Source organism: Solanum stenotomum, chromosome 6, assembly GCF_019186545.1.
Source record: "Solanum stenotomum isolate F172 chromosome 6, ASM1918654v1, whole genome shotgun sequence".
In the NCBI taxonomy this organism is placed as follows: Eukaryota; Viridiplantae; Streptophyta; class Magnoliopsida; order Solanales; family Solanaceae; genus Solanum; species Solanum stenotomum.
Genome location: NC_064287.1, coordinates 58,157,430 through 58,184,031, shown reverse-complemented (window position 1 = coordinate 58,184,031; position 26,602 = coordinate 58,157,430). Strand labels below are relative to the sequence as shown.

Sequence of the window (26,602 nt, the reverse complement as noted above, 5' to 3'; positions counted from 1 at the left end):
TTGAGTAATTTGACGCTAATGCAACCAACATCGAGATGTTAAATAGAAAATATCATAAAATAGGTGGTGAAACTACGCGAGAGTCTAGGCAAAACGAATCTGAGGTCAAGATTCATGTAACATCTGAACATTACTCCATCAACTATGATTCAAAAAACTTGAACAAACAATGGGAAGCTAAGAATGGCTTAAACTGCAATAGAATCTTGCAGAGCATGCCAAGCCACAACGTCTTTGTATGCCAAGTTACCTCCGAAAATATCCAAAGCGCTGCCCACTGTCACATCCACACGCCCCATCCCCGCGACTTTGATCTTCTCAAGATCAGCCATCACAGTGACACCACCAGCATATGTTACAGGAATCTGTGAGCCACATGGAGATAAAATGTCGGTCACCTCTTATATTAAAGGAATTATACATTCAGGGACCTATACACTTATGTTGCTCAGACCCCCCAAATATGTTGCTGCACCTGTGTAAGATCCTCGAAAATGCATAGCCTCTAGATGATCCAACACACCCATCAATATTTTTGAAGAGTCCGAGCAACATAAGAAAGTGTACTATTGCCAAATTGCATGATAATGTATTAATGTTTCACCTTAGCCAAGTGATCTACTGCCAAAACATGCAGTGCATACACATTCAAAACATCCCCTAATTTTTGCCACGTTCTTTTAAGCTTGTAAAGAACTCGATTTGACTCGGATAACCAGGTCATCGTACAATCCCTCAAAGCTTATAAATAGATCGATGCTCATTCAGCATTCGAGATAAAACAAGAAAACATGAATGTTGGCAGAGAAGCATTTTGTCCTTCATTTGAATGAGAAGCCACAATAGTGAGAGAAAAATAGTACTCCCTCCGTTTTAATTTGTTTGTCTAGTTTTGACTTGACACGGAGTTTAGACTTTTGAATCTTATGGTTTTAAACATGTCATGTGGAAAGTTGAAATCGAAGAGTTGCCAAACAAGAAAAGAGGCAATCTTTATGAAATGGACTAAAAAGGAAAGTAAGACAAACAAATAGAAACAAAGGGGAGTAATATAAACATAGTTTTTTTTTTTTTTTTTGATAAGGAACATAGGTTAATAATTGTGTATGCCACTTACGGGGGAATACTTTCCAAGCAATGCTACAAGCTCCTCATCTATTCCCAGCCTGTGTTACACAAGAACCATACATGTCAGATTTATTTATCAGCAGATCATGTATGAAGCATATGACAGATTTCTCGATAAGCAGATAATTTATGAACCATATGTCAGATTAACATGATTAATATGAATATCCAAATTATGTTTCTCTTTAACTACAATCTCTCACGAGAAACTTATACTATATTTTGAGAATGCTGCAGAAAAAGAATACAAGCCACATAAGATCTTTCCTTTAGCTGTTCAGCAACAGCTGATATTTTTATTAAGTCAACGGGAAATTATCAGTCTAGTTAATGATACAAGCTATTAATAGAATGGGGAGTAACTCAATGCAAGTCAAGAAAATATAAAATTTAAGGTCAGAGCTCAACCAGCTAGTGCATTTGTAGTACATTTATGTCAGCACAGTATGCTAAAAAGAGTTACTTTATTGGACCGACAGAGCAATAAGTTATTTTAAATTGCAACAAAATTGCAATTTTTCATTCTTTTTCTTTTCATTTTTCATAAGCAAGCAATTGGGACACTTGTTGGCCTAGAACCTAGTTGTCTATGTCATGGGGTATAATGCAAATTTCTTTTCCCGGACTACTTTGGACTGTTTCTTCCTTGAGCCGAGGGTCTATCGGAAACAATCTCTCTACCACTGATGCAGGGGTAAGGTCAGTGTACATTCTACCCTCTCCAAACACCTGTTGTTATGGATTAACCGTCAAGGGATTACCTAGTTCAGTCATTGGCATTGTGAAATTTTGAAAGAGACATAAAGCCTGTTCACTAGATAATAGATCAGACTTAAAGAGAACTTTTCATTAAAACAATTGTGTTAATTGTTGTCACAACTTACAATCTCTACAAAGATAGTTAAAAGGACAAAGTACAGGGACTAACTTTTTGCCTTCAACATCAACACCATGAACCAGAAACTCATCAGCGTACTCTGCAAGAAAATTCAGGACTTTCTCATTGAGATGTACGTCACTGAACTTCTGCCATCTGTCTGTGACAATGACATACTCACCCTCCTGTATGTTGTTTCAAGTCATGGATTAAACTCTCATGGCAGAAGAAAGGAAGAGCGGAAGAGCAGTAACTGAGTCTAATTTTACAAATTTATTCATCTATTCATTCCCTAACCAATTTTAGACGAGAAAGTCTTCCACACTAATCTGAACTTCTCTTTCTAGGAGCACCAAAAATGTGGATATCTTTTTAACTTAAAAGTTTTTTTATGAAAGGTAATTTCATTGAAAAAGAGATTACCTTTTTACGGCAACTAAGATCCAAAACAAGCCTCTTTCTTCCAACGAGAGAAGAAAGTTCTTTCAGTCTCTCAAGGTCCATTTGCCCATTGTTAAAGACATACTGCAATATCGACAATAAGTATCAGATAAAGAAGATCAAGTAGGATAATTATTTTGGAGAGCGCCTAGAAGGCCATTCATCTAGAATCATAAGTTATCACATTCTTGGATTATTTTCATTGTTCAGTATGATGAAATTAGGTGAGGCATTTCATGGTTTTTTTATGCAAATATTGGGAAAAGAGATTTTGAGGAGTTTAACAAATTTAAGAAGAACCAAGTTAATGCCTATTCTGAAACCTTCTAATCATCTTGAAAGCTCAGAATCATTCATTGTTTCACTACTTTGTTGCTACAGCAGCTAAGGTCTATTCTGTTCTGAGCTCATATCCAGGAACTTTTATCTGGTTTTTAGTAGACAACAAGTTTGCTGACAACAATCAGATGGTTTACAAATTGTTCCCTGCTCATCAAGTTGCTTTGTTTATTGAATTAAGTACTCTTTTCTTTTTCTTTTTTGAAACTTAAATTAAGTACTTTTTTTGATTGGTGGTTTATTGAATTAAGTAATTATGATAAGGAGTAAAGATGGGAAAGTATTAGCCGCTCCACTTTCCGTATTGTAGGCAACGGTTCAACTTAATACCTGTTGCTCCCCTTCCCAGTCTCTCATTGGTGTACCCGAGAACTTAAACAAAAAGGAGAGAAGAATCAGTTTAAACCATGGGTGTCTAGTAGGCCGTTAACGACTTCTATTCTCATGAAATAAGCAATCAATAGATCTACTAGGCCTCAATCCCATATTAGTTGGTTCAGCTAGATGAATCTGTCATATCATTCAGCTCTATCAAGGTTGATTTTTTCTACTTATACTAACCATTTACCGTTTAAGGTGATAAGAAAATGGACCTAGAGCCTAATGTAGGACATTCAATGTACAATAAATTAGGGGTTTCAACAATATCACAAAATCATATAAAGAGGTATTATGTATTCAAATCTCTTAATATGAGATATCCTTAGAGTGGGTGGTGGTGGTGTTATGTGAAAGTATCCTTGGTAACTGTGCCACTCAATTAAGGTCCAATACTAAATAATTGTTAAGATGACAGTAAGATATCCTCATAAATTGAAACATGAAAAATATGGCAAAAAAAGTTGCTACTTCACAAGAAATTAATCATGAATACATACCGATGTGACAATGACATGGCTGGCTCCTTCTTCAATGTAACTCAAAGCATTTTCAGTTTTGATTCCCCCTCCAACTTGCAATCCACCTAGATGTTTCACCCTCGAAGGATATCACCAGAGGGTAAAATCTGTAAGTTGAGACGTATCAACTATGTATACACTTTATCATAACAGCTGTGTCTAGTAATATATATTTTCAGCAAACAGATCCAAATGAAGTTATAATAAAATGGCCAACAGCTGATAGATCAGGTAATAGCATACTGTGTTGTGGAAGAGAGAATGACGAGAAGCATTGGTATGCGAAGAAAAATGAAAACCACCATAAAGGAACTTATTAGATAAGGACCAGTACCTACCAGGGTAAGCATGTAATGCTTCAGTGGCAGCAGCTATGCTCAAGGGGTCAGCACCAAGCATAATCACATGGCCACCTACAAGGCCGTCATCTCTGTAAAGCTTTGCATATTCTGCAGCCGATTTATCAGATTCAAAGTTAGTTACCAGGCTTGTATCTGCCTCCTTAGAATCTCGAAGAGTTGATCCAACAATTTGCTTCACTTTTCCCTAAAAAAAATGAAATTTTCAGGTAAAATCTTCCAACTATCTACAAATATGTTATGTTAGCACCTAGCGAAATGCATCTCCCAAGCATATGAAACAAGCTCAAAACTCTTTAACCTTGAAAGGTAATTAGATAAAGAAAAACAGTTTGCTCCCCTCTTTGTTACTTACCTATTTGATTCAACTTCCCAAATGAAATGCTATTAAATACTGAATGAACACCAACAGCAATTGAACCTTTTCTTCTTCTTTTTAATTCTTTCTATGCAACCAAATACATATTAGTTCTTCACTACCTGGTTTATGGTATACACATATACTTGGCACTGCCAATGCTAAGCATTGATGTACTAAAAGTCATTTGCTATGGCACAACAAGGTGGAAAAGATAAAGAACAACACTATACTCATATAATATCATAGCCCCATCCATAAATGCAGTGAACTGTTTGTCAAACTTCTCAAATACATAATCTCAAGTTACTACTAAGGGCACCAAGCATTGCATCATAAGTATTCACAAAACTTTGAAAGGTATAAATAGCTCAAACACTGGAAGACATAAAAAAAAAACACAGGTATACCTTGTGTATGTCAATGCAAGGGCGGAACCCAACTCCACATTGTACGGATAGCCTCTGAGGTCCTGTACAGTTAAAAAGAGAAGCATAATCATATTGCCTACAGAGAAGATAAATGCTAATATATTTTATATCAGACATACCTAATGGAGGAGATGTCATAGCAGGTATGAAATCTAGCGTTCTGCTAAAAGTATATGGTGCATAGCTGAGATTCTTCCCCCAGAATAAGCTTTGTAGTGATGAGGCTGAAGTTTGCATTGTCGAAATCAACTTAGCTTAAACCAAATGCCTATACAATATACACTCAAGTTAATCAATTGAACTCCATATCAATCAGATAATTACATAGCCACAACAAACAGAAGATAACGAGTTCATCCCTGCCAAGGGCAGAGCCTCCAAAGAACCAAAAAAAAACCCCAAATTCAGTTACGAAAACATACCGAAGATGCACAATTCGAGTAAGAGGTAATATTAAACGAAGAACCAAAAGGAGATGAAGGAGATACATACATACATATAAAAGAGACAACCAGATCTGATGAAACAAAATACCTTAAGTAGAATATAAAAAAATTATGTATTTTTATTGTTACTTCTCCCTCCATTCCTTTACTGTCATCTAACAATTGGGGGTAGAGGGGAGTGGGTAAATTTTTTTTTAAAAAAAATGTATTTTTCTAAAGCAATTTTTTTTTAGGGAGTAGGGGTGGTGAAGTAAAAAAAATATCTTAAAATTTGAAAAAAAAATTAAAAAATTATTTAAAAATTATTTTCTTTTGGTTTGAGAGGGGGGAGGAGGGCTGATTTGGTGGTAGGGATAAAAATATATTTGAAATTTAAAAAAATAAGAAAATTGAAAAAAAATAATTTTATTTTTTTGAATGGGGAGGGTCGGGTATGGGGTATGTGTAGGGGATGGAGCTAGCCTTCTGTTAGGGGTTTATCTGAACCCCCTTCGACAAAAAATATTGCTCTCTTCATTTCGGGGTGGCCCAGTGGTTTGAGCTTGGGACTTCCATGTTGGAGGTCTCAAGTTCGAAACCCCTTGCCAGCGAAAGCAAGGGGTTTGCCTTCTGGGTCGAGCTCGTCGCACCAGGCTTGTCTAGTGCTGGTTACCTCTCCTATGTAGTTTGCGAGCTATTGCATAAGAGCGGAGGTTTTACCTTGTGCGCACCCAAAGGGTAACGGCTGCGAATTTCCCTTGTCATAAAAAAAGATATAAAAAAAATGACCCAATTTGACTTGGAACGGAATTTAAGAAAAAAAGAAGACTTTTTAATCTTATGGTTTTAAATTAAAGTTATGTCAAATATACCAAAATGCCCTTTAATCTTGTGGCCTTAAACATGTCACGTGAAAAGTTGAAATTAAAGTGTTGCCAAAAAAGGAAAGGGGTCATTTTTTTTTACACAGATTAAAAATGAAACTAGGTCATTCTTTTTTAACTATTTTAGCAAGATTAAATTATTGTTTATGTATATATAGTAGATGTCGAGTTCTCATCGATTAGTTCGTGTGTTACGTACTTCAAATTTTAAACCCCTTAGTAAAAATCCTAACTCCGCCACAAGATATGGGTAAGGTAAGAAAAAAGAATTAAAGGATGAAATAGAGTTTTGAAAAATATTTTCCTTAATTTTGAAGGCAAGTCATTTTCCTTAAATTTGAGGAAAATGAGTTGATTTGAAAAACATTTTCCTAACATTTAAGCCAACAAAACATGGAAAAATTGGAAAACATTTTGTCCATACCAAACACACTAAGTGATGAATGGAACACACATTGCCTTGCATCTATTGGCTTGGTTTAAAGTTTAAAACATATGGTGTAGATAAGTTTTTACGGTTTTACAGATTGCAAGACCACAAAATACAGTCTCAGAAGAAAATTAAACAGTCGCTTTAACTTGCGAAGATGAGCACATATTTGATCTTGGTTTTGTTTTTCCTTAGGCCACTGGCACTTCAGCCATTTCCTGCTCCACAGCTGCCACTTCGACGGGATAGTAGTGGTAGTGGAGTTCTCCAACATCGTCACCTGAAAGCTTCTTCCATCCATTTGGTCCGACATGATAAACTGAAACAATCCACGAGTTAATGACAAATACACAGAGACCATGGAACGAATATACAACAGAGAGACGGGGGAAAGCCAACTAATATTGCATTTCCTCTTTTTTTGTGGATGAGATGCATGAAACATACCACTAGCAACACCTCCACTAGCTCCATCACGGAATGTAGCATGATAAATTGCTCGTCTAGCCAACTCGGCTGCTTCTTCCACAGACAGATCATATCGGTACCTAGAGTGAAACAGCATAGGGAGGAAAATTAGAATTAGAGATGGGACGCAGAGTTCAGTGGTTTCCTTAAGTTAAAAGTGTGTCATAAGCACGAGGAGTTTTAAGCTGCAAAAGTGATCAGCACAATAAACTATGGAGTCACTTTGAAACGTCTGCAACACCCCACCCCACCCTCCTGCGTATTGAATATGTTGTAGACCTTAGGGGCACAACACAACTTTCTCATTTTGAGAAGACACTGAAGTCTAGTATGTCCAACAGGTAAATGCATCTGATCTCGTGAATGCAGTCTTTTGCACTTCAATATGCACAAGCCATATACGAAAGGCTGACTAATAAGATGTCTGAAAGTCAGTCACCTTTGTCATACAGATATGACAATTCTAGTTAACAATCATTATCAAGTACACACAAGGGAAACCATGGCAATGCTGATAGGAAAATGTGGAAGAAAACACACACCCATTATCCAAAACACCATAAGCATAAGGAGAACCAGATCCAACAGAGAATCTGTTTCCTTTAAGCCGTCCTCCCTCACTATCCACATAGTATAGTCCTGGACCCTGCGAAATCAAGCTTTTATATTAGTAAGAAAAAGGGAATTTGAAATTTTGCAAACTTTACCAGTATCCATCTTTCACTACCTTCTCATCCCAACCAGCAATCATGGTTCCAACAGACAAACCCATTCCACGGTAAGAATATAAAATGTTTGCCAGCAGCTTTGAAGCTCCAGTAACTGAAATTCTCCTTTTGTTTGCCAGTTCATGAAGACGGCACTGAATCAGAAAAAGAAACAGGTGACCAACTCTTCCAAAGTACATGAAGCCAAAATCCTTACTACTACCTCTTATGAAAATAAAATAAAAGGTTCAGAACTCTCTTCTGCAAATAGGTCAGGGGTAGAGGATATGCATGTCCCCTCCCCATCCCCCACCCTTTTTATTATCTTTTGAATAAGCACAATTAGACTTTAACTTCAGGAGACCTTAATCTGCAGAGTGAAATATGGCCAACAGATGGGGGCATAGACTTGAAGAAACTAACCGGAAAGAGACTTTCAAAGAACCAGTTCGCTAACATCTCTACTTATTTTTAGTCATTTCTTTATTTTTACCCCTTCAATGTGGTCATATTTCCGTTCTTATTATTAGCTTATACTCACCTTTTTCCATTCTCTTTTTTTTACTGTTGAGTGAAGAGAGCAGTACACAACCATCCTAAATAAATATATGCAGTCAGAAGCATTAAAATTCTCTAGAATACAGGGTCTCTGTAATGTAGAGGCCCAGAATTGATTTATATCAAGTACTCCCCTGGTAAAATGGGTAAATACAGCAACTCAGAAAAGGAAGCATAAGTAGTTTATAACCGAATACCTTGATTCCCAGGTTTCTATGCCAGAATTGGCAGTCAGCAGCCCCACCAGCCATTGTGCCAAGCATATAGGGATTAATTTCAATGATTTTCTTCACAGATTGAGATGCTGCAAAATATTACAAGGAAAGGAAGACACATCTTAAAAGGACAGGCCAAATCAAAAGAGCTGCAATAGATCAAGGAATAACACTTAAACAGTATTTGTTATTACCTAAAATTTGGAATTCACATTCCTCTAGTGAAGAACTTCACAGTCAAATATGACACACCCAAGACTAAAACATATACAAGTCTTATATAGCATAAATCCATAACACAACCATTTAAAAATTGAAGTTAATTAAAGTTTACGTTTCAGGTACCCAATAAATCAGACTTTCTTTTTCTGATCATTAAAAAATCAGATTATGTCTATTTTATCCAAACACCCTGCTTAAGGTACCAATTCCAAGTTCTAGTCACTATACCAATAGCTATAGTGACACTGACACAGCACAGAGGAAAATTTTGTAGAACGTAGACACTTTTAAAACCAATAACATTTTATGCTCAAACCGGGAAAATATAGCTTCACTTGCACCCAAAAAAACTCAATCATGAAAACAATGAGGTCTTGCATGTCCCATGAGCCACTGAATATGGTTATATCAAGTCATTAGACAGGGGCAGAGGGTAGTAAGTTCTCTTGCCAGCAAGGTCACAACACAAGAACCATAAACCATAGACAAATGGATGTTCATATCAGTAGCAGAGTTGATAAGTAAATGAGGAATTTCTTCACATTGTTTATCATAAAGACAATAATGAGCAAAAGGGTTTACATATATATCCTCCCATGCTAGCCCGAGAATCAGCAGCAACCATGACACCTCCTTTAAAAATGAAAGCAAGGGTTGTGGTTCCCTTTGCGGGCTTCACCATTTGGATTGCTTCTTTTTGAAAACCATCAAACTAAAAGAACACAGAGGAAAAAAAAGTATAACATATTTAGAGAATTAGGACTCGATAGATCCCCAATTAACTGAATATAATTGGACACAACAGAGAAATAGTCAGACTCACATTAGCAGTATTAGGAAGATGGAATGATGGAGAATTCGAAATTCCATCGAACAGCTCAGAAGACTCCCCTCGAAGTGGGGCCCTTGGTTCAAGTCCACTAAAATCGATCTTCATCATTTACAACCTTTAGCTGCAATAATGGATAAATCAAATACATATCATTCAGTAATACTTAACAATCGCGGTAGACAAAAAATTGATTGATTATTAAGAGAGAACCTAACTATCAAAGCTTTCTAACATACTAAACTAAACTCAAGGCATTCCATATGGCCTCAGTTGGGTTAAAGTGATAACTTAAATCAATTGATATCAAATGCTGATAGTTCATAGTTAGGAACCAAAATGGTTGTGGATAATTGGAAGGTTTGAGAGAAAAGGATTAGTGGTCAATAAAGTAGGTTGAAAACATGGAGGTCTTAGGTTCAAATTCAAGCAAAGGCCAAAAACACTAGGTGATTTCTTCCCACTTATCCAAACCTTCTTGGACAGAGTTAATTGGTACTTATTGGTGGAAAAGAGGTTCCCTATGGAATTAGTCGAGGTGCATACAAGTTGGCCCAGACACCATGCTCATCAACAAAATAAAGGTTAATTTTTAACAAGGACAAACCTAAAGATTATTTACCCCATCAGTTTATTAAAATTTATCACTTCTATCCCAAGTGTTGAAAAGCTCAAAAAGCATCATCAAAATTTCCATCTTTCATGGTATTATACTCCTTTTATATGTGCTTCTAAGAATAGTTCTCCATTGCTTATTAACACCCAAAGGCATCTTACTACACAATAAAGAATTCAGCACCATTATAACATGGCAAGCAAAGCAACCTGCTATAATTTTTAGAGGTAAGGGTAACTGTGTATTCACAAAAGTCACATCATCAAACAAATGATGAGCATAGGTCTGTTACAAGTTACAAACTCATCAAAGCATATCAAAACTACCCGGCCAAGGAACCTGCTATAATTGGTTAAACTAGTTGTAAAAATTCTTCTAAACCATCATTTTATATAAACGACTTGAAAGTTATCACTTGGATGTAAGAAAACTCAAAAAACATCATTAAAATATACCAAAAAAAATTCAGCGCATTTACAACCTAACAAGCAAAGTAAAATGCATATTATTAGGTAGAAAATCACAATACTAGATGCGAGATAATAAATCAAGCTTACATTAACGAAATAGGGAACTTACGATTTATAAATCGCCGGAGAAAGAGATCGTAAGGAATTCGCCGGAGAAAAATTGAAAAGCAATTTTGTAGTGGTATCAACTTGTTGAAGAAGAAATAGCTACTGGCGAAGTTGAAATTGGGCCTGGGCCGTAACGGATCGCAGTTTGGGCCAAATTTGGTTGTTATCCATTAAAGTGTTTTCGATACGACCCGCTAAATGAATTTGGGCTTATTTGTACTTCCCAAAATAGATAAGGCCCAAATTCTTCAATCAAACGGGCCTTAAATGAGGCCCAACTCATCATCATCCTTTATAAAAATAAAATAAAATTAAATAGGCAAAATCACCTCATATATCTATTTAAGGCTTAATATTACAGCCTTTAGATGTACTTTTTTTTATATTACTACTTATAACAGTTTAATTACAAATATTAACAGATTAGTTTTAATTTATAATTTAATTAATTTAATTTAATTAATTAGTTATTATTTTTATAATTACATTATAATTAATAAGTAAGAGAAATAACATTAATATTAGAGAATCAATTGTCATTATCTCTTCCACCATTTTAGGGATAACATTAATATTAGAGAATCAATTGTCATTATCTCTTCCACAATTTTAGGGATTTTTTTTTTTCAGATTTCACACAACAACCCCCACCTTCCTCTTTTACCCACACGTAAATCCCACACCCCCACCCCCACGTTTCTCTTTTACAGAGAACTAACTTTTTCTCTCTCACCATCTTCAACGTTCGTCTTCTTCATTCAAAAAGAAAATCAATAGAATTCCCATATTTATATGATTTAATGGTGGGATGAGATCTACACACAAAGAATGTTGAAATTCCTGCAAAGTGTGGTTCCTCTCAGTCGAAGGATCAAAAGGAGAAAAAAACGAAGCAAAGAAAATGGTGAGTCCGGCAAATCAAAAGGGAAAGAAGATGAAGGGGAAAATTGTAGAAACCCCTTTTGATTCGAATTCTGATTTTGTTAGTGAAATAAAAAAGAAAAAAAGCAACAAATGTAGAAATTGCTCAATCTTCAAAACCATCAACAAGAAGAACAACAAAAAAGAAGAAATCAGAAATTTGAATATCCAAAAAAGGCAAAAAAAGTTGTTAGGGTAAGTATTATATTTAATTTATTTTCACATTATTCAAATTAGTGATTTTTTTGCTAAAAATATCACATTATGCTTATTGTTGTTTCGAAACTTTTGTTTGGGTGAAACTTGTACGAAATGTGAATAATATTTATATGAATCTCACTTTAATATATGATTTTGGGATATTATATGAAATGTGATATAATATTGGTATGCAAATGGTATGAATTGTGTTTTGACATTGGTATGAAATTAGTTTGATATCAGTAGCCCAATGGTATGAGTTGTTAAATTGGTATGCAAATGGTATGAATTGTTAAATTACTCTGTTTTGTATGAATTATGACTAATATTGATATGAAATTGAGATTTTTTCTAATAGGAAGGTTTCTTTTTCAATTTCTTCATTAATGTATTTAAATTTTTAACATTGGTATGAAAATGGTATAAAATGATTTTTCTTTCAAATTTTTTTCAGTGATTGTGATTTGTACACGTGTCTATTTGCTGAATACATCAGTAATGGAGTTTTTGATATGCGTTCTGTTGATATCAATGCAAAGTACCATCGTCAAAGGTATGCCACAATCATATGGCATTATGGAAAAACAAAGAACGATGATGGCGCGACCAGTGAGAGTGAAGTAACTGGCACTGCTGCTAGCAAATTTGATGGACCCTGCATAGCAAAAGAACATGCTCCGAATACCAGCAATTATCCCACACCAAGACCACGGAGATCAAATTTGATATAGTTGATTGCACCTTAGACTTTTTAGAATTACAAGTTTTTTTTTTTTTTTACTTTTGGACGATATTTTTGTGTTTGTTACAGCTTTAAGTATTTGATATATATAATATCCACTGTTTTATTTCAAAAAGATACCAATTACATATGAATTACAGATTGACTATTGTAATCGCATGATACTAGTTATATACAGACTGCATTCCAAATGGATACACCATTCTAAAGATAAATTACACATTGACTATAATAATTCTCGGGATAACAGTTATATACAAAATGCATACAAATTGAATTCAACATTTAGAGTTTATGATTTTACAATGTCTTATTAACTAGAAAGAAATCATACTACTAATTTAGAGTTCATGAACTAACTCTGACTTATAATTGGTATCCAAAATGTACACCTTTGGCATCCAAATTCATATTCTAACACAAAAAATAAAAAAATAAAAAATAAATGAAGTTGGTATCCAACATGTATAAATACCTTGTATAAACGATTATGCCAATGTAAAATAGTGATAATTGTATTTTGTAACAACCTCAATTACATTTTTGTTTTACATTTTTTTCATGCTAGACAGTTTACAACCTAATTGTAAATTATATTGTCTTAACAAGCGTGGATTAAGTATTTTTAAAGATGTATGAAGTTGTATACAATCTGTATAAATACTGGAATAAACAAATCTTACAATTTAAAACAGAGATCATTAAATGTTGCACCAACATCAATTACATCTGATTTTTTTTTTTTTGAAAATGGATAAAATAAGACTTTTTAATTAATTTTAACAGATTAGAGTGAATTAAGGAAAACAAATATTCCTAATTAGTTTGAATCTCCTAAATTTATGCTAATTAAAAATTATCATCAATCAATTCAAATTTAATTAATACATCTATTTCCATTTTTTCAGTTTTTTTCTTTATTATTTCTAAATTTTTTTTTTTAATTTTCGTTTATCTTTTTTTAAAAAAAAGTTTTTTCCAATTAATAAAAACATTTTTTTTTTGTAAATTTGTTATAACCTGAAATTTTTAATGCTATAGCTTGAAAGTCTAAATCTACTGCTATAACTTGAAAATAACACTATAATATATGTCATATATGAAATTTACACAATTAAAAACATTGATTGACCTTTACAAGGTATTATTTAACTCATATTTTGGACCAACATGGGTTGTGGTGCACTGGTGGGAGTCCTTCACCCTTAACTAGAGGTCTCGGGTTCGAGCCCTGGGTATGGAGAAAATCTTGTTGGGCCTCGAATGGGCCCTACAGAACGCGATCCGAATTTAGTCGAAGCTCCAATGCGTGCTCCAAACACCGGGTGGGAAACCAAAAAAAAACTCATATTTTGGGAAGTTTTGTATCTTATTAGCAATTAATGACTTTTTCTTCTTTAGGTCAAATAGTTTTTTTTGTTTCATTGTAAACCATAGAAGTTATTGTCATTCAATAGAGATGTTCGTCTTTGATTAGGATGATGACAGATGAACAAGTACTCGAGTTTGGAACTGGTGAAATTCAGAAAAACTATGAAAGTGATCACTACACTAGAGGAGGAGGGGAGAAACATGATCGTGAAAGATATTATTATTAAAAGATTGAAGAAATGTTTTTAAGCAACAATAGAATCAAGTATCTAAACATTTACCACTATACTTGTGTGTGTTATGTATTTACATACATAACTCTAGATTCTACGAAAGTTTAAATTATATGTCCATTTACATTAAATCTCACACAAGAAACGTTTCGTTTTACTTCTAATTCTTGTTGGTCTTTAATATATTTCCGTACCTCTCTATTTATTATTCTAATGGCTAAAAATATATCAAAAAAATAAAAAATGTTATGATGCCCCCTTAAGAAATTGATAAGTTTGATTTGGTCCTTTCACCAACCCCCTCTATTTTTTTAAAAATATTTTTTATTTTTCCAACTTCACCAACCCCTCCAATGACAAAAAGGTACAAATATCCAATAACTTATATGGTGGTGGTTGTTTAGCAAGGCTTGACAAAATCTCATTAGGAAGTACACTTTATTTTATTTTACCAACTTATTACTTATATTTATTTATTTTAAATTCTATCCATAATTAAACCTACCTCCAATATGGTTAATTAAGCCTATCAACATGACATATAACACTTTTATTTTTGTTTTAAATGCAATTTAAAGTAGAAATGTTTGCTGACCAATCTAGAAAGAAAGCCAATTACTACATTTTCAAAGTTAAATCTAACAAGAAAAGATTAAAAGAAGAATTGATGAAAATTTATTTTCTTGATTTAGACCAAAATTCATGTATATTGACTCATTCAAAATTGTCATGATGAAGTCAATAGAGCGGTGGAGGAAATAATTCAAGAAAGTTGAGTTCACATCTAGGTTGCGTTTTTTTAGGATAGAAAAATATTTTTTAAAGAACTAAGTCAAATTTTCTTGTGTGGTTGTTGAAGATAATTTTTCAGGAAAAAAATGGTTTTCCTCGATCTTGAGCGGAAGTCATTTTCTTTCATAATTATCTCAATGGTTAACTTCACATTACTGATTTAACTAACGATAAAACATTATTATTTTTATAATAAAATTTGAGATCTATCTATTATATCAGTTGAGTCGATCTTATATTTTTTTTTTATCTTTAGATGACAAAAATCAATCTATAATAAAAAAAATTTTCAAAAGATAATTCACTTTCCAATCAAATACAAAAAAATATTTGTTGGAAAATGTACAAGTAGTTATTTCTTGCATGGTAGGTAGCTTCTTATAAACCTTGTCCCCACCTAATCTTTTTCAAGTGCAATGCAATTCATTCTCAATGCAAGTATTAATAAGGAAAATGTACACACAAAGAAGAAAAAAAGATGAAGCAATAATGGTGAAATTTGAGTCAAAATCTTAAAAAGAATAAAAATTAAATATTTTATATATACGCATTTAAGTAATAAATAAATATTAATTTGAGACATAAAGTGATATTCCAACTCATATACATATTAATTAATAAATGAAATAGTAGGTTGCCAATAAAGTAGGTAACCATATGATGGATGTGATAGTATGAAAAGAATTATTTCATTTTTAATAGAGGTTTGGAGCTTGAGAAAGAAAAAAATATCTTATTATAAAGCCTTTTTTATAAGCTTTATTCTACGCAAATTCAAATAAATCAAGGCTCAAAAGTAGATAGTATCATATAAGGTGAAAAAAAATAAACCAAGAGAATACTTTTAATTGATAGTATCGTCGCACCCTTAAACCCCACATTATCTATATAACATAAGGTCAATATATCAACAAGGGATGTTTCAGGATGAATATGATTTCTCAACGGCTACATGCTTAATAAGAAGTTGTATATGATTTCAATTTTGGGTATGAAAGATCTTATTAGGAGGCATTCACATCTAGTAATGAGTCTTAATCGATTAGAATTCGAAGTAGTCTGAACCCCAGTACAAATATCAGATAATATTGTAAAAATCATCATTTATGATTATTGTTTCTTTTTAAATAGAAACTTCTTTATAATTCCAAAAGATATAGCTTTATGAAATATTCTCTTTTGTACATGCCTACTAATCAAAGTAAAAAAATTAATACTAACTCCTAAAATTTCTCATTTTAGATGAAAACTCAAATTAGAGAAACTTTAGGGATGTTGGTTACATATTCCTCGTGTGAAATGACGTATCCTTCCCACCAACCATGCAATTTACACACGAATGAAACTTCGTTTTCGATTCAAACTATATATCATAAAAGTGAATTTAAAATTTATATATTATACTCAACCTAATCAACTATGAAAATTCAAAATCTTTTACTTGTATTACTGAATTGATGATTTATTTATCGATCAATTATCTTTTCTGAGATGACATTTAGGAAATGATCCTTTTTTTTAATTTCTCTATAATTTATGGACTGTATTCTAAACTACAATCTAAAGATTTCTTTTGAACAAACTAAAAATCATATACGTCAGATTACGATCTAAAATTTTGTAATCATAAGTTATCGCAATTGGAAGATCACAATCTAATGTTTTGTCTACACAATTGAACATTATATCAACAAATATTAGCTCGAGTTTAATATTATTCGAAGAGGTAATTTCCTAAGGGTTATATTTCCACAAAATTAGAAGTTGGGACAAAATCTGAATACTTATCTAGAAAAAAGATATTTGTGTAAATCAACCATTGGGTTCAAATGAACCCGTTACTTGTTCTCTACACCGGATTCTATTATGTATTCACTTAATATTTGTTTGGTATACATAATTCATTGAATTGATTAATTTGAATTCACGCCATATAGAGATCGCTCCCTATCAAGAGTGTTTTTCATTCCAATTGACTTATATTTGGTTGGTGGTATTTTTTTTTTCCTCTTTGTGGTGTTGTTAGTGAGAAGAAGAAGCCTATACTTGGCTGCCATTCCTTTAAATTTCTATGTACAACCACCCTCATGTTCTCCACGTGTCACCAACCGTAACCGTCGATTACCATGTGCAATCCAACGGTCAAGATTAATCTTCAACTAACACATTGGCCTGCCAAGTCCAACACTCAATGACAATTGTATTACTTCCCTTTCTATTTAAACACCTAACATTTTGGCTCAACAAACTCAGGAAATTCAGCTAAATTTATTACTCATAAGTTTTGCAATTTCCTAATCCCAACAACCAAAAATATTGATATATACATTGTATTTTTACCCCAATTATTTATCAAAACATTACACAGTTTATTTTCCCTAACCAATTGAGTTCTTGTCCAAGATTATTTTGTGACAAAAAATAATGGAGTACGTTAATGGAAATAGTAATGGTACTCATGATGATCAAGTTTTTTGCGTTAAGGGTCAACAACAACAACAAGATCCATTGAATTGGAACATGTCAGCTGACGCGCTCAGGGGTAGCCACCTAGATGAGGTGAAGAAAATGGTGGAGGAGTATAGGAAGCCGGTTGTTAAGCTAGGAGGGGAGACCTTGACAGTAGCTCAAGTGGCCGCCATAGCTGCACAGTCAGGTAAAGACGTGATTGTGCAACTGTCAGAGGCGGCCCGAGCTGGTGTCAAGGCTAGTAGTGATTGGGTGATGGAAGGGATGAGAAATGGGACTGATAGTTATGGTGTTACTACTGGTTTTGGTGCAACATCACATAGAAGGACCAAACAAGGTGCAGCCCTACAGAAAGAGCTAATAAGGTAATTACAAAATTACTACCATATACTACTTATATGTACCTATTTTTATTTTTTACCATTTTGATATATAACCTATAGTCTACAAAAAAAGTTGTCTACAATAAATTTTACTTTCACCTTATTTAATACTGAAATAGGATTTCATCTTTTTAAAATTTGTAGTATACATAGATTAACATGTGATAGTATATTCGTGACGTTATCATTTTCTTCAGATTATAATATTACTCATTATTTATCATAGAGTTATCAATAATTACCTTATAAGCGGCTTTAAGTATATATATATATAGAGAGATTATTCTCCTCTAGAGGGTGAGGATAATAAGAAAGGTGTAGCTTTAATTTCCATAAATAACTAAACAGTGAGAGAAAATTATTATGGGGGTAAAAATCAAGAAAATTAAACCAAACTTATTATTTTTTTCTTTCTGATATATAATTTAACTTGGGTAAATTGTTAATTTTTTTTGTTTATTTGCTTTCGTGGAAGCAAGTTTTTTTATGCAACAAAACAATATAATTATTAAAAAACAAAAAATAAAAATGGGTGATTTATTTATTTTTAAAAAGAAAATAGTGGAGCTGATAACATAAAAAATAAAATGAAGTCTAAAGTAGGTGTGTCCTAAAAGATTTTGAAAAGTAGTTGTAAACATGTTAGGCAAGTAAAGAGAATATTTTTAGATCCTTTAATTTATTAGTAGTATATTTAATTAATTTTTGCTCAATTTAGTTTTGCCCCAACAAATAAAAGTTTTAATTACTTAATTTATTTTTAAAGTTTGGAGGATGTGAATATGCCACGTGATTAAGTGCACGTGATAGCATGAAAAGTCTTTTTAATATTTGCTTTTGCTTTTGTTGGCTAATAAATGTTAGCTGTATCTATATTTAGGTCTAATTTTTTTCTAAAAAAGAAGGCATTTAATTGATCCATAAATTTGATAGGTTAAAGTGGACCAACTAATACCCCAACCAATGGTGATGATTTGGCTAAATGAAATTTTATACGTTAACTTAAACTAATGTTTTTACTTAATAGAATTTTATACGTCATGTCAACAATAAATATGCACATAAATAAAGAATGTTGAAGTTTTTACTGACGTTAGTTAATTTTCATTGAATTTAATGTCGCTATAGACACATTTACAAAGAGGATTAATTGCCTCTAAAAAAAATACTTTTATCGGCAATTAAGCTATTGCCGATTTGCCGCTAGTAGTGTGACTTGGCTACATGAAATTTTGTACGTCAACTTATGTTGATGATTTGGCTACATTAAACTTTGTAAGTCAACTACAACTTGATGATTTTTGCTAAATGGAATTTCATCTGAATTCTAGGTTCTTGAATGCCGGAGTCTTTGGCAACGGGACGGAGTCATGCCACACGTTGCCACACTCCACCACGAGGGCAGCTATGCTAGTGAGGATCAACACCCTACTTCAAGGCTACTCAGGCATAAGGTTTGAGATTTTGGAAGCTATAACAAAGTTGTTGAACAACAACATTACCCCGTGTTTGCCCCTACGTGGCACGATCACAGCGTCTGGTGACTTGGTACCACTGTCCTACATTGCTGGTCTTTTAACAGGCCGGACCAACTCCAAGGCCACCGGGCCTAATGGAGAACTGTTGGATGCCGTCAACGCGTTCCAACGGGCTGGTATTGAGTCTGGATTCTTTGAGCTGCAGCCCAAAGAAGGATTAGCTTTAGTGAATGGTACAGCTGTTGGCTCTGGCTTGGCCTCAATGGTTCTTTTTGAGGCTAACATTCTTGCTATACTTTCTGAAGTTTTATCAGCAATATTTGCTGAAGTTATGCAAGGAAAGCCCGAATTTACGGACCATTTGACACACAAATTGAAACATCACCCTGGCCAAATTGAAGCTGCAGCTATAATGGAACACATTTTGGATGGAAGTTCCTATGTGAAAGAAGCCAAGAAAATCCATGAAATGGACCCGTTACAAAAGCCTAAACAAGATCGTTACGCGCTTAGGACATCTCCACAATGGTTAGGCCCACAAATCGAGGTGATTCGATCATCAACTAAGATGATTGAAAGAGAGATTAACTCTGTTAATGACAATCCTTTGATTGATGTGTCAAGAAACAAGGCATTACATGGTGGGAATTTCCAAGGGACACCAATAGGTGTGTCAATGGACAACACTAGGCTAGCACTTGCCTCAATTGGCAAACTCCTATTTGCACAATTCTCTGAACTTGTCAATGACTATTACAACAATGGTTTGCCTTCGAATCTCACCGGTGGAAGGAATCCTAGCTTGGATTATGGTTTCAAAGGTGCTGAAATCGCTATGGCCTCATACTGTTCTGAACTCCAATTTCTCGCGAATCCAGTAACTAACCATGTACAAAGTGCTGAACAACACAACCAAGATGTCAACTCACTAGGCCTAATCTCATCAAGAAAGACAGAGGAGGCAGTTGACATATTGAAACTCATGTCATCCACTTACCTAGTAGCACTATGTCAAGCAATTGACTTGAGGCATTTGGAAGAAAATCTCAAAGCCACAGTGAAAAGTGCAGTGAGTTTAGCAGCCAAGAAAGTCTTGACCACTGGCCAAAATGGTGAGCTTCATCAATCAAGATTCTGTGAGAAAGACTTGCTCACAATGGTTGACAGAGAGTATGTTTTTTCATATGCTGATGACCCCTGCAGTGCTAATTACCCTTTAATGCAAAAGTTGAGACAAGTTTTGGTGGATCATGCACTAAAGAATTCTAACACTGAAATCTTCCAAAAGATTAGTGCATTTGAGGAAGAATTGAAACTTGTTTTGCCTAAGGAGATTGAAAGTGTTAGATGTGATTTGGAGAATGGGAAGGCACCAATTGGTAATAGAATTCAAGAATGCAGGTCATATCCATTGTACAAATTTGTCAGGGAAGAATTAGGTGCTAAGTATTTGACAGGTGAAAACGTTTTATCTCCTGGTGAAGTATTTGATAAAGTGTTTACAGCTATGAACGAAGGTAAGTTGATAGATCCATTGCTTAATTGCTTGAAGGAATGGAATGGTGCTCCTCTTCCACTTTGTTAAGAGAAAGAAGGACTTATGTTGCTTGGACACTTCAAAGGGTACGTGTCGGATCCTTTAAAAGTGGTGTATTTTTAGAGGATTTGAGACGGTGCAAGCAACATAGAGAAAATTTATTTGTCTTAATATTGTAGGTACATTACTTTTTAAGTTTATTTTTCTAGTTTTGTGGAACTTTTTCTAATGGTTTGTATGAATATTTGTGAATCTTTAAACTTATTGATGATGCAATTGTATTTAAACTTTTGTGGCTTCTTTCAAGAAGAAAATGTTGTATAGACAATAAGAAGATTACTTCAACAAATTTTAAATATTTTTCATTGTAGATATCATTTTGTTCATCTTGATTTTTGCTCTCTGATTTGAGGTCATTAGTTTGAATTATCCAACAAATCCCCTTCTAGAGTTGTCAATGAGTGGAGGAGGTTTGGTAGGTGAGAAGGGAGAGAGTGATATATTTTCTAATTTTTTGGCCATTAATCAACTTGTATACAAAAAGTAGGTAAGCACATAGCATGAGAACAAAAATAACAAAAAATGTCATAATCCAAAGTGCTCATTAATCTTGAACTTTGAAAGAGAAATGGATCATAAATTTTGACAATGACAAGAATGTTAAATGCTAATTACTGTAAAATATGATTAAAAGAATTCGTAAACGATCAATTTATATAATTTAATTTCTTATATATAAAAGGGTTGTCTCTTAACAGAATAAAACAAATTTTTTAATCACATATCATAACATTTCTAATTTTCTATGTTTTAGAAGCATGTCATAAATGATAAAATAATAAATTAAAAGTCAACAAGTTTTTAAATGCCACCAGATATTGGTTGTTTAGGATATGTGGGAGGGAAATAGATAAGGAGATAATAATGGATTATCTTACCTAAATGCTATAAATATATTAAGAAACAATACAATTCTTGTCTCAAAACTTTATAGTTATTTTTCAAAGATTAAGAAATTAACCAAAGCAAATGACCAAAAATAAGAATAATTTTTTCACAAATTTGTTTGTAATTTGCATACTAGTTATGTTGATGCAAAATGCAAATGTAGCAATAGCAAGTCTCGCAGATAGGGCCAGAGCATGCATGCCATCATGCCGAGCAGTTCCAACTTCTACTCTTTCGAGTTGTGAGAAAGCTTGTCTAGATTTTGCAGAGCGAACTTATGATAAGAATTCATAAATATGGAGTAACTGATAGGTCAACTAGAGGGCCGGTTCAATAGAATGGGTGACCTAAATATTGTAATTGATTCTAACTAAATTTTTTTTTCAATTGACAGTTGAAGATTTCTTGTAATATTTTGTAACTAGAAGGATATTGACATAAGGGTTCTACAACTCTAGATGTAAGTTGTACCCACATGTTTATGTGGGGGTGTATGCGACCAGGGTTCTGTCCAAGGTAGAACCTCTTTTTTTAGCTTAATATTGGTGCACCCACAGTTTTCAAATCTTGGGTTCGTCTCTGGTGGTAACCATAAGAAAATATCAGCACATATAGTTCAAATTAAATGGCAACCTCCAACAAATATTCTTTTTTCCTTGATTAAGTAACTGTATTATTCGATATCGTGTTGTAAATTACAAAAGTTTGAGGGATTAATCTTGTTACAAGTGAAGGTATTATAAACTTCATAATTTACATAATCAAGTCTACGTCAAAAGGCTAAAAGAAGTTAATAAGATGTCTCAAGTGTATGTAGTGGATCATACGCTACCTTCAACCCCCACGAGTCAACTCGGTTGGCAAAGGTTGAGAGTCTTGTGTGTTAGGTCACATGTTTGAGCCCTTGCTAAACTAACTAACTTTGTTGTTTAAACGGAGAAGGGTGGAGGGATGGCCCATCATCCCGAGTTAGCCTAAAGGGTAGGCTCCAAACGGATTTCTCGATCATAAAAGAAAAATGTTACCTTCAAAACATCTAAAATACCTGGGGGCATAGGTCTACCATGGCCTTTTCCATCTGGTAGGTATCTTCCTTGGAAACCAACTCAGAAAAGGTTCTGTTAAGGAGATCAAATTGTTCCTGTTGAACTCTTCCCAAAAAACAAGTGAAATGGTATTCTTTTGTATGGCTGCACACATTTGCTGCCTGAAAAAACAAAAGCACAGCGAGCAATATTGATTACGACACTGTAGAAGTCTGCCAAATAGACATACAACAACATCCAATGCACCAACTGAAGTTGCAGAAATGGAAATTTGGAACAAATGAAACTGCGTAAAGCAATTGAAATTGGAACCAGAGGTATTAAGTCATAGGATATTATCCATTCGAGCTTCCTGTACTTAAATGTCGAACTAATTTCTGGTTCCAATTTTAAAAAAGAACATCTAGTCTGTTTATTAACATGATTAACTACAGATGAAGAGTTGCAGAAGTTCCCAAGTCAGCCAGTCAAGAGCAATCAGCTTATTTCAAGTCACTTCACAGTCTTGTTTATATAAAAATATGACATTTTTGTTGCCAACAACAATTGTAAACTGTAGAAGGGGGGACAAGTTATATTAAGGGTTGACTGGTTTAAAGTAATACAAAGTAAAAGAAATAATATTCATGATATAGCAATTATAAGTAAAAACTTGCTATGTAACTCAGTGTTCCATTCCATTTCTTTTCTTTCCACCAATTAACAAATATTTTGAACTTGTAGACAAAGCACAGATGTCTTCGTTTGGTACGTGGGATAAGGATAATAATCCCGGATAAAATTCAGGATTAACTTTATCTCATGTTTGGTTTGAAGTATTAGCTAATCCCATTATTCTATCCCACCATTTGTACTAAAATGGTTTACTATCCTCATAAAATGTTTCTCCCAAGGGATATCCTTGCTTATCCCATCCCATCGCGCATACCAAACGACCAGTAAAAAATGAAGCACTTAACACTCATTGTTAAGATAAACTTTTTTACAGCTGATAGTCTATGTTGTTTGGACACTTCAAATGTCTACAGATGCGTGTACATTTTTGGAGGATCCGACACAGGTGCAACAACATTTTTAGAGAGTCCGATCAACATAACTAATAGTTTAAAGGTAAGCAAATCATTTTACAAACATAATCATGTCACTCATTTGGCACCTCCTATTTGTTCTAATGTTTTCATGCCCATCTCATCATCCACCACAAATTTGTTTACACTAGTATCCACAAGACTATAGGGATTGATTTAGTTGGTGCGAGACCCTCACTGGGTGGAGTCAACAAGGAGCCATTGACATGTTGAGCAATGACCCTTGCACAAGAGACTTCCAGATCACTAACAGTTAATCCATTCAAACAGAATGATGAGTACCAAGGGTGAAAGTCTCCAACTTTTTTTTGACAAAAAAGCTACATATTAGAAATTACAATAAAAACTTAAAAATCACAATTTTCAGAGTAAAAAAGTACTCCATCCATTCCATTATTCCAACATAGTTGTCATGTTTCGCTTTTCAAAAGTCAATTTGACTAATTATCAAAGCTATAAATTAGATTAGATTAATTCAATATTTTAAAGTTAAAATTTAAATATTTAAAAACTATACAAAAAATACTATAAATTGCAAATTTTTCTTCTATCAATATGACTCTTAAAAAGGAAATTGTGACAAGTATTTTGGAACGGAGGTGTTTAATATATATATATATATATATATATTTATGAACAATCTGTTATCTTAAGATATTTTTCATGAAAATATATATATTTTCAACTAATAAAGAGGAGAAGAAAAACAGGCAGACACACAGTCTTTATTGAGTTTTCTTGTGACTTTCTGTCTCACTCATCTCAAGTAACTCAATCCAAGAAAGAGACACCACTAATAGAATAAGCCATTTCCAAAGAAGACCAAAGACTCAATTGGCCAAAAAAAAAAAGTAATCTTTACCAGTTACAATTATGATCAAACAGCTTACGTCTTCACCAACCGCCTTCATATGACAATTCTAACAACAATTACGTCTCGATCTCAAACTAGTTGTGATCGCGAATTCAATTTTGAATTCGAAAAGATATAGATAGATAAGATACCTTTGAGTTTGATTGCCTTCATGTGTAAATCAAAGAAGAAATTAACCACTCAAGTTATGGAACCGAAACAGAAACCAAGAAGATCTTCTTCTTCAAAATCACCCGCGGCTGCAAAAAGGCTGTCTTCTTCGAATGATCATGATCATCAGTCGTCGTTATCTACAAGCCAGAATTTGATATCCCCAAATGGATCAACAGAGAGTTTCATACTCAACAATTTGAAAAACTCACAATCATGGGCTTCGTCAAAATCAAGTCATCATTCATTAACAAGCCTTAAAGGAGTACTATTTCCAGAACAACCTCATATATACAATTTCACAGAAATTCGTTCAGCTACCCAGAATTTCTTAAAGGATCCATTTTCGTCTTCATCTACATCAACTTCGTGGCGTTGTGTTCTTCGTGGTCAAGAGATGGTTGTAATACAGAGAAAATTCCGACGACCTATGGAAACTGATGAGCTTGTGGATCAAGTAGCAATGATTTGCAGAAGTCACCATTCTAGCTTAATTCCACTAAAAGGAGCTTCAGTTTCTGGAAATTATATATATTTGGTGTATGAATATACACAAGGAGTTAATCTATCGGAAGCTTTGAGGAATCGAAGAAACCCTAGTTTTACTGTTCTTTCGAATTGGATATCAAGGATTCAAATTGCTTCGGATATAGCTCATGGTTTGGATTACATTCATCATTCAACTGGGTTAGGTTTAGGATTTGTACATAATCACATCAAAAGCACAAGTATTATTGTTACTGAACCTTCGTTTCATGCGAAGATCTGTCATTTCGGTACGGCGGAGCTTTGCGGGGAAACTCCGAGTGAAATACAGGATTCGGATAGTGAAATTAAGCCGAAGAAATCACCGGAATTGAAGAAATGTGGAAGTAAAGGTTTGAAGTTTGAAGGTACGAGAGGATATATGGCGCCGGAGTTTCAGTGGACGGGAATGGCGACGGTGAAGAGTGACGTGTATGCTTTTGGGGTGGTGGTTTTGGAGTTGATTTCCGGGAAGGAGGCAGTGAAGTACGAATTTGATGAGGAGACTGGTGGATATGTGAGGGTTTCGGTGATCGAGACGGCGGTGAAAGCGTCGGAGGACGGCGGTGTAGGGGTGAGGGGGTGGGTGGATAAGCGGTTGAAGGATTCGTACCCGGTGGAGGTGGCGGAGAGATTGGTTCGGATCGGGTTGGAATGTGTGGAGACTAACCCGAAGAACAGACCGGATATGGGTCGGGTTGCGGGTCGGGTTTCTCAAATGTATTTAGAATCAAAGACTTGGGCCGAGAAGTTTGCTCCGCTTACTGACTTTACTGTTTCTTTAGCACCTCGTTGATAATTTATTTTTATTTTTTTTCCAATTTTTTCTAATACAAATTTTGGGATTAATCATACATTTTGTAAATGAAACATAGAATTTTTAGAAAAATTATAGTGTAAAGTTGATATCTTTCTTCTTTTACTTATTCGAAGTTATCTGACTTTGACTGAGATGTCTTCTTTGACTAAACGATATAGGGTATGTTGACTATATTCATTATCATAGCAAGATAATAAAAATGTTAATTGCGAATACAAGGAAAAAATTGTACTCGATAAATTAGTCAAAGTACATACAAA

General features: G+C 34.0%; 4 protein-coding genes across 5 annotated transcripts; 2 read left to right on the top strand and 2 right to left on the bottom strand.

Moving 5' to 3' along the window:
* On the bottom strand, positions 1-5,363 carry LOC125869120 (1-(5-phosphoribosyl)-5-[(5-phosphoribosylamino)methylideneamino] imidazole-4-carboxamide isomerase, chloroplastic). 2 transcript variants are annotated; one of them, XM_049549676.1, is made up of 9 exons: positions 5,329-5,363; positions 4,952-5,100; positions 4,812-4,873; positions 4,019-4,230; positions 3,664-3,763; positions 2,429-2,530; positions 2,057-2,190; positions 1,118-1,166; positions 1-365 (listed from the first exon to the last, which is right to left on the bottom strand). In XM_049549676.1, the coding sequence occupies exons 2-9, from the start codon at positions 5,067-5,069 to the stop codon at positions 189-191; spliced, it is 954 nt and encodes a 317-aa protein (XP_049405633.1). In that variant the 5' UTR covers positions 5,070-5,100; positions 5,329-5,363; the 3' UTR covers positions 1-188. The 2 variants fall into 2 exon arrangements, with proteins under 2 accessions (XP_049405633.1, XP_049405634.1); XM_049549677.1 differs by having other exon boundaries at positions 3,664-3,749; positions 4,023-4,230; positions 5,255-5,340.
* Positions 5,364-6,637: 1,274 nt separating this feature from the next.
* LOC125868301 (proteasome subunit beta type-5-like) lies at positions 6,638-10,882 on the bottom strand. The gene is made up of 8 exons (XM_049548943.1): positions 10,766-10,882; positions 9,565-9,694; positions 9,324-9,453; positions 8,502-8,608; positions 7,767-7,901; positions 7,582-7,685; positions 7,019-7,119; positions 6,638-6,890 (listed from the first exon to the last, which is right to left on the bottom strand). The coding sequence occupies exons 2-8, from the start codon at positions 9,679-9,681 to the stop codon at positions 6,763-6,765; spliced, it is 822 nt and encodes a 273-aa protein (XP_049404900.1). The 5' UTR covers positions 9,682-9,694; positions 10,766-10,882; the 3' UTR covers positions 6,638-6,762.
* Positions 10,883-17,270: 6,388 nt separating this feature from the next.
* On the top strand, positions 17,271-21,232 carry LOC125866946 (phenylalanine ammonia-lyase 1). Its single transcript, XM_049547338.1, has 2 exons — positions 17,271-17,858; positions 19,208-21,232. The coding sequence occupies exons 1-2, from the start codon at positions 17,449-17,451 to the stop codon at positions 20,937-20,939; spliced, it is 2,142 nt and encodes a 713-aa protein (XP_049403295.1). The 5' UTR covers positions 17,271-17,448; the 3' UTR covers positions 20,940-21,232.
* A 3,463-nt stretch (positions 21,233-24,695) lies between these two features.
* LOC125869203 (lysM domain receptor-like kinase 3) lies at positions 24,696-26,431 on the top strand. Its single transcript, XM_049549765.1, has one exon. The coding sequence runs from the start codon at positions 24,999-25,001 to the stop codon at positions 26,316-26,318; it is 1,320 nt and encodes a 439-aa protein (XP_049405722.1). The 5' UTR covers positions 24,696-24,998; the 3' UTR covers positions 26,319-26,431.
* The last annotated feature ends 171 nt before the right edge of the window (positions 26,432-26,602 follow it).